At 35.6% G+C, this 9089-nt stretch overlaps 1 protein-coding gene across 3 annotated transcripts in view; it reads right to left on the bottom strand.

Moving 5' to 3' along the window:
• Positions 1-466: 466 nt before the first annotated feature.
• The window catches only part of cadm2a (cell adhesion molecule 2a), a 328952-nt gene continuing 320329 nt past the window's right edge, over positions 467-9089 (bottom strand). For all 3 annotated transcript variants that reach the window (XM_038274035.1, XM_038274036.1, XM_038274037.1), the window contains one exon: positions 467-7773. In XM_038274035.1, the coding sequence (XP_038129963.1) occupies positions 7655-7773 (119 nt within the window). In that variant the 3' untranslated portion in view covers positions 467-7654. The remainder of the gene's footprint in view (positions 7774-9089) is intronic.

Genomic DNA, 9089 nt, shown 5'->3' with positions numbered 1-9089 from the left:
CTATTGAGGCACTAAATGATTTCATACCTTCAGTTTAACTATAGGAACTTTTTCCCACCATTCCGGAAACTACATGGAACATTAATCACATACATAAGCACATTTTAGAAATACTACATGCAAACCCAATACACATATTCTACTTTTTCCAAGATATATATATTTTACAAGTATTTCAAAATGTTCCTCTAAAAGTTACAAAGTTTTAATATTCAATATTTTGTGGTTTTCTCCTGGAGGGTGTCCTGAGGGTGTCCACTAAGGATGCTTATGTTTATTTTACTACAGGTTTTTATTATTTCTATCTACATTCTATATGCGCATTTTGAGCTGAGTATCTCAACCAAATTTTCTTAGGGTTTCATAATAAGATTATTGATTTAAAAACAAATGTGATATTATTCTCATAATATAAATTGCATTTTTCAAATTCAAGGTAAACAAAAAGCTTACAGATGACAATAACTGAAGAATCACTGAATAATTTTATTAACATTGTGGTAATCTTAAACTGAACAAGTACATGGTGTCAGCATATAGGGACCAGTAGAGTGATAGGTGCTCACAAGTCCCCATGTTAAAACAGAAAACCATCTAAAAGAAAAAAATGAAACAAAAAGAAATCCCAAAAGAAATATTTTCCTGAGATGCAAAAGAAAAGCAACAGGTACAAATCATAAGAACAGTACAACATTACATGCGATTGTGTCACATGTTATCATCAATGTGACGTTATAGACACTGGGCTGATTGACGTCAGTGTCGATTTTTCAGGAGGAACTAAGAGTTATGCTGAAGCTAAACTGTACAGCAAAGGAATGTGGAGAGCCAGGAGAAGATAGACGGCACAGGAATAGTGTCAAACTGAACTCCTAAATTATAATAGAGAATTTCATGTTTGAAGCTAGAACTAATTTCATTTTCATATCAACCTTCAGTAACTTGTTGAAATTTGTTTTAGTAATTTGCAAATTCATTATGCAGTGTTGCTTAAAAGTCAAATGCATAAATGGGGGAAGCAGCACTTTGAGAAAGAAATGCGATCAGGTTTGCCCATCACCAGTTCAGATTTTCTGAAGTGAGTTCTGTGAAATGATCTCTTCCCATATCACTCCCTATATAAGACAAATGCTTGCCTTTGCATGCAGAACATTTCAATTTTTACTGACGAATTCAGGTAAACTGAAGCTGGGTATGCCGATGCCTTTATGAGCACATTTCTATAGTAGCAGCTATTTAGAACATAACTTGGATGTTTACTTGCCTGCTCTTTTCTCAACAAACAGGTTATACTACGGCGTTAAAATAACCAATCTCGAGTTTGCAGGGCTACTGTGGACTGGCGACATGTCCAGGGTGTACCCTGCCTTTCACCTATGGATCACTGGAAGTAAGCACCCCTGACCCTGACAGATTCTGCAGAAGATAGATGGATGGAGCTTGCAGGGATCGTTTCCAAATAGCCTCAAGATCTCAAAAAATGTAAAACATACAATTTGAAGCCAGTCCTACAATCAGAAAGTTAACCCCACCCTTGGCAGATTGACGCAGATGGTAGCGTCAACCAATGTAACTTGAAGTCTCAGTGGGAAAGCTGCATGACTGATTAAACAGAGACAAACTCCCAACAGAATAATGTTAAATCATAAAATTTTTTCATCCAATTCAGAATTATAGATCACAGATAAAAAAATAAAGCTTTACATTTTTTGCACAACTAAAATGTACCATCTAACTAGCTGTGTTCCTTCCTTTTCCCTGAACACTTAGTTACTTCCATACAAGTTCCCAGAAAAATGGCATTTATCTGTTATAGGTAGTGTAATAGGAGTAACAATAATGAAAATCACTTCAAAAAGTCTGAACAATCTCTTAAGGAAGAAAAAACAAACAAACTAATAAGATAGAAAACAGCAATGAGCATACTTAAAAACATACATTTTCTTTTATGATAAAAGAAGCAGGTAGGCAGGAGGAGGGTACAAACAATAAAAACTCATTTGATCATTGTCCCTTTTTTTTTTTTTTTACTGTACTTTCTTTACAATACACAATTTGGCCTAAATTCTTAATTTTACATGATGCCATAATAATATACATTTGTACCATCTACAGCACCAAAGCTTATCAATTGAGAGAAACCTGTTCTTTTCTGGTGCATTTCCCACATAAACATATTGTTTTAATCCTGGTTTATATAAAATAGATAACATAATGCTTGGATAACTCGTCTTGTTATTTAACTTCAGGCAAACAGCTTTATTTGAACCTCCTTGTAAATCGGTGTCAGCTATACACAAGCTGACCTGTAGCAAAAGAGGGAAAAAAGGTGTGTTTTGCAAATTTGCACTGGTGTGTAGCCAACATGAAAATTGGTCCTAAAATTGCAAGCCATTTTCTGGCAAAATTGCAGCCAGCATTGTTCTGCTTAATCTGCATAAATGCACAACTCGACTCACAGCAAACACAGCTTCAGCAGAAGGAAAAGGGGTTGTCATGAGCCAGGAAATTATTTATATAGAAAAAGGAAAAATAGCCTGATGCTTAATGAAAATGGCATTGCAATGTCACTATGCTAGTGCTTTTAATAATTAGGTTTTAAGCTCATAATCCTGCTAACCGAACCGACACCAATGAGAAATTAGGATTTTTTTAAAGCTTAGTTTTTTCACAACAAAGAAAATTAAGAAAAAGAAATAAGAAAAGGAACAGCTACAATTGAATCTGTATATCAACATATAGATATTAAAAGTAGCACATTGTGGCATCGGATAAACTGTTAAAAAAAATGTAACTTAAGATTTAAGTTTGGTCTAAAAATGATAAAAAGCCATTGCAATAAATCAACTCAGTACTCTCATGTAAGACTAAATATTTACAGTTGTCTTGAAAAGAGGAAAAGCAAACACATTTGAACAATTACTAAGAAATATCCATCAAGTTGTAATGGTCTGAGTGCATAATTCAGTAAATGGCACCTTTTCATTTGAAACGCCAACACCAACTCATCACTGTAGACCTTTTACTAAATACCATATCCTCACTTTTCTCATTTCTAAAATCGATACACAGATGAAATGCATGAAAAAAAGTGTGCGGTACCATCTCTCATTTAGAAAAAAAATTTTATATTATTTTGTGACAATTGCTTCTGAAAACAAGTGATAGATACAGGCAAAACCTTTTAACAACAAATCTAATTCTGTTAAAGTTGTGGTAAAAGTTTAAGTGCACAAAAGTGTATAGTATGAAAATTGTGATAAATAACAATAAAAAATATGTAATCCTACACACACCGTGATATCAAAAAATAAACTGATATTGACTTAAGGATTCCCACATGTAATTCCCTCCAGTATGGATGTTCAGTTTTGCTGCTCAAACAAGACCTTTGCCTTCTTTATTTGCATAATATTGTAAACTGGCCACCTAACTAGAGACAGCTGGGTCCACTTTTTCATTGCCCTCTGTGATAATTTGTTTTGCCCAAGGAGATTAATGCTGTTGGGGTTTATCAGACTTTTAAAGGAGCCTACTTCAGCCAAACTAATTTAAGCTTCTACAAAAAATGGAAATGATGAAATAAAAGATAAAGAAATGTTTTTCACCTTTGATAAATACATTCTCCAACCACTTTATTAGGCAAACGTTGCCAATGCAGGGTATAATCTGCATCTATAAAGAAAATCCTCTTTTCCGCCTCATTCCAAAAATGCTGTGTTGGATTGATATTAGGTTAATGTGGTGGTCATTGGAGTACAGTGAACTCATGTAGTATTAAAGAAAGTTCTTGAAGATGAGCAAATATTTGTGGTGTGCTGCATTATCATGCTGGGAGTGGACATAAAAGGATGGCTAAGCTGTATCATAAAGAGAGGATGTAAGCAACAATATACAGGTATGCTTTGGCTTTTAGATAATGATCAGAGTTTAGGGGGGGGAGAGTGACCCCATTCCATCACACCACCACCCTGAGCTTTTGATCAAAGAATCCAGGATAGATGTATGCTTTTCTATGGTATAGAGTGGGTTTACTGTCTGATATCTTGGGCTTATTTTTTTTTTTGTCACGCAGGAACCTTTTGGATTGAGTTGAACTTCAGCCTGTTGGGAATTAGCCTGATATTGAAGCAGAGCTACAGGAGTCTATGAGCCCCTTTCCCTCAACCTCTTGCATTATGCACGTACAAACAAGGGAAATATTTTTTTTTTCTCTGCTTTACTTCTGGATAGACAAGTCCAACCAGCATCATCTCTACACTGCTCAGTCCACAGTTTTGCTTCTGATAAAGATTTCTGCATACTTTTTTTAGGAGTAGGTGTTTCTTGGATTACTGTTACCTCTATTATCTCAAGCTAGTCTGTTCATTCGTCTTTAAGCTCTGAAACGTATAAGATATTTTCATACCATAAAAACGACATCTTTTCTGAACAAGACTCCAACATGAGAATAAAATTTCCCATAGATTAACAGTTTCAGAAAATCCTAGACCAGACAATCTTGCACCATCAACTATCCCATGTTTAATCACCTCTTTTAATTTCTCTCTCATGCTGGGCTTTAACTTCAGAAAACACCTTTACAATGACAAGATGCATAAATGCTTTAAAGTTCTGGTATGTGATTGACATCCCTTGTTTAACATTCAAGTAAGTATGAGTACGTAATAAAGTGGCCAGAGAGTTTTATTTACTTGTCATGAACATGAAGGTATTGTTTTTGCTGTATTTGTGTACGTTTTTTCCATGTTCATGACTCTTTTTAAATTGAGTTATGTTTTCCATTTTGGGCATTGGATACAAAAGATACCTTGCATTTTATTTTATTTCTAAGGATAAATAATCTATTTTCAATCAATTTGTGTCCAAACTGATCTGACTTTACATTAAATTTTCCTTTTTGTCATATTTTTGTCCGGATCAGACCAGCAGCACAAAAACAAGATAAAGTTAGAGTTTAATTTACTTGTGCTGTGTTTCTTTGTTCAGTAAACTTAGTTGAAATAATCAAAATGTAAATTAAGAACCAGAAATCATGCTTATGTGAAGTACCAACGTGTTATGTTTACACATTATGTACATGCACAGAAACAAAACAAAATTTTGAACGCCTCTTTTAAATGTAAGTAAATAGGTAAGGTGGCAGATATACAAATTTGAAAGAATACAGGAGTCCAAAATTTAACAGCTATCTTTTTTCTTTTTTTTTTTTTTACAGTCAACCACATTTTAGAAGACACAGTATATCTAACATGGAGTGGGATACAATTTAAACCAACAATATAAGACTTTTTTAATATAAAAAAAAATACTTAGCGTACATTTACAAAAAAGACGCTTTGCAGCTGTTTCATCTTTCCACCACCTCTTGCATTAGAAGAACCATTTCCCAAGGCAATTTAGATGTTGGCAATGAAACACAGTAACTCATTCTGTCAAATTTTGTGCTTCTCTGTTTGTTTCCAGTTTTTGGTTTTTGGAAATGGGGCCCATGCAGATCCATGACCCAAGACTCTCAGCATTTCTCCCTCAGCATTTCTGATTTATTTATTTTATTTGAAGACCTCATGAAATTAAACAGCGACACACTACATGATAAAAAGGACTAGTTAAAAACATCAATTAATATTTTTTCTTAAGAAAATGTTGTAACATATTATAACCACTTATCTTCAGTTTAAAGTGATGACTGATTTTTACTTGACAACATTGACTGTGCTCAGTTCTGCACCAGTCTCTTTTGTTCCAGGCCAAAGAGTTTTATTTTAGGCTCTAAAGTCTTTGATTCAGCACTTATTTCTTTTGTATTTGTTTTCTGTTTTTGACAAGAATAACCTTGAAGGATATGTGCGTGATATAAGAAAGCTCTAAGAAGAGGAGAGCCTGCGAGGCTAACTGCTGAGAAGACGGCCTGTTGACCTCACTGACAAAATGAGGATGAAAGAAATGTCTGTTTTAAAAAAAAAATGGAGACATTACTGCTTTTCCCTGCATCTTTTTTTCTTGGATTACAAGATGGAGTACAGTATTTACAGTCACGTGAAAGACTGCTGTTTTTTTTTTGGTAAAATGTTTTAATCCAGGCATATTAATCTCTCTGTCCAAAAGACAAGGCATTAGATCTAGAGGAAAATATCTATTGGGAATATTTCAGAGAAAACCCAATCCAGTAATGGAAATGGTTGCGACTAATACTGACTGACAGCCAGGAAAACTGAATACAGGCTAAAGGACAGCCTTCACTGTCATGTCAAGGGAAATTGTGGCTGCTTATTTTTATTAAATTCTAATATATATAAAGAGGCAATAAATTACTTATTCCAAGTCAATGTTACCTGTAAACCTGTAATTTAAAGCTGCCTACAGCTTAAAGTTATAAGGCATCAATCTAAGGTACTAAAATATGTTTGAAAACACTGGACTGCCTGAACATCCCATTACTGTTCTCACTTTGTTGTTACAGAACCTTTAATTGTTCACTTTACATTTCATGAGGTCCTTAGGCTTCAACATGACTCTACTGAACGGAAATGATCAAAATGTGAATTGTTAACAGAATTTAAATACATTTTTTACAGATTTTAAGACGTGGATTGTTTTTTTTTTTTTTCTGTACATCTAAATCATTCATGTAAAACACAGACTACTGTCAGCTGTCCAGATAGCGTTTAAAATGTTTCACTAAACTGCTGCCTGCATAGCGCAGGGATGTGGAGAGTAAAGTACAGAGGGACAGCAGATTTAGCAAATAGCTTCATCTACGGACTCCTTCCTAGATTTTTGGTGGGTTCTTTGCTCTAAAAAAAAAAAAACACTACCTGCACTACCCCTTATCACTTCTAGCCTAATAGTGAAAATCATATTATACACTTATCCAAACAAACTTTGCTACAGTGTTACACAAAACCTTCGTCTTATCTTACAAACCGTCCACTGCTTAATTACAAGTTTATTTAGTGTGGATGGGGAGGTTCGGGAGCAGTGGATCATCTAAAAGTACCATATTCAGTGTGACAGACACATATAAGGCGTAAACAGCACAGATTCATTCAAATAAAAAAGGATGTTATGTGTAAGAAAAAGCTGTGAGCAAAGCAATGAGATGAGCTACAGAGCATTTACATTGCTACTGACAGGCGACACATGAAGGCATTAAAAGAAGTTCGATGGCGTCTGTATTTTTAGGCACTGTGTTGACATGAGATAAGTGTGTGTGTTTGTGTGTGTGTGTGTGAGGGGGGATACAATGTGCAGCAGTGTGTCTGCTTCGTGGGAAACAAGAGAAAGGGTGAAAAAGAGGTCATGTAAGAAGCAGCCATGGCAGATATACAGATTTCCTGGTGTTTGTGTCACTAGACCAGCAATAACGAGAGAAGGGGTAGAGCGTCAGTAGCAGCATCATGCTGCGAGTGAACAAAATTTTAAAACTGCCGAAAAGGAAATAAAAAATAAAAAATGTAACACAGAGAAATGCTGAACAACAGGAAATTAAAAAAAAAAGCTTTAAGGAACATCTCTGCCTGCGCACTCTGTGTCGACTCAAAGGGAGCAGTGGTCACAGGTGAAGACTGAAGAGGAGAACAGAGAGGGATGGACTATTAGAAAAAGAGGGACTGAGAGAAAATGGAGAGAGCTGCACAGCTCCCTATGCAGTCTAAATGAAGTATTCCTTCTTTTCTTCAGCATGTGCATGGTGCCCTTCAGCGTTGATGATGGCTGTGTCAGCATCGGGTGCGTCGTCCGCCCCTTTGGCTTCGTTCGTCAAGTATGTTCCTGCAAAAGAGGGGAGAAAACAAACCCATCACAAGGAAAACAAATACTGAGCATCCCTGCGTGCTGTTGCCTGCCTGGGGCAGACAGCACATGTGAAGACATCAGTGATGCTACATTATTCATAGACAGAGTGATGAGAAGCTGGGATAGTGTGGTGAATGTGAGTGAAGCCCTCTACAGACACAGCCAAAAACCATCAACAAATGTGCCGGCTATATGCAGCGAAGAGAGACAAGAATTGACATACAACTATACAGCCAGGCAACTTTTGGTCAAATGCTTAGAATAAAATCATGACAAAGCTTTAGATAACAGCTCTTTTCATATTATTTATTTTAGCAGTGATCATGAATATGTTATCTAGATATGCAGAAATAAATACTTTTCAGGGTTCACAAATCCATCATCAGTTTGCATTGGGTTGATACAGAAGTGAAATAGCTCTACTTGCTGCAATATAGTCAATTGTTAGATCAGTTACGGATAAACATAACTGGTAAATGTATTCAATGGTTCTAATCTTTTTTAGAGTAACACATTGGAAAGGGGGAGACAACTGGAAAGATTTCACTGCAATCACAGCTGCCGTATTTTGTGGTATGTCTCTACCTGCTTTGCTGATCTAGAGAATGGAGCTCTAATTCGTTCTATTCAAAGAAAACAAAATTTTAGTCAGACTAGATGGAGGGTGTCTCACGGTTAGTTAATCAACTATCTCAATAGTTTTTTTTGTGGATGAATATCTAGAGTTTAATTGGGTTATTTTAACAAGCTATTTATGTTGGGATCTAAATCTACAAACTGAGGCTATGACTGAACTATAAGGGTCTTTATCAAGGCTGAATGTGGAATTCTGCTCCAGCCACAGCTGTTTTGCCGCCATTAACATGATTGCTCTGTATTAAGTTTAGGCTATCTTCCCATCTGCGCTGGCCAGCTTCCCTTCTCCAACAGAATAACGCTGCGACAATCCAGTTTTCCATCCAGCATGGCACGTAAAGGGGGATGCGCACTGACAGCCAAACCTGGGATTTACTTTTATAACATAACATCTTCTCTCTTTGTTGCTTTTATTTGAAGGATTCCTTGAGTTTTGTTCAATACTATCGAATAAAGATAAAAATAAGATGAATACAAATGCATGCCACATTTGTATGTTTGTGCATTTTAAATCTATGTATATTTTCCTTCCCTCACAATTACCTATTTTGTGCTGGTCTTTTCATTATATAATTTAATTCAAATACATATTTGCGTACTCAGTTACAGGCTGACAAAATTCAGAAATGTACAGTAGGTGTGAATAACTGTGTAAG

The sequence above is a fragment of the Cyprinodon tularosa genome, unplaced genomic scaffold (genome assembly GCF_016077235.1).
Source record: "Cyprinodon tularosa strain WSP-4 unplaced genomic scaffold, ASM1607723v1 ctg9, whole genome shotgun sequence".
In the NCBI taxonomy this organism is placed as follows: Eukaryota; Metazoa; Chordata; class Actinopteri; order Cyprinodontiformes; family Cyprinodontidae; genus Cyprinodon; species Cyprinodon tularosa.
Note: the sequence above shows the minus strand (reverse complement) of the source record. Positions and strands in the feature narration are given on the sequence as shown.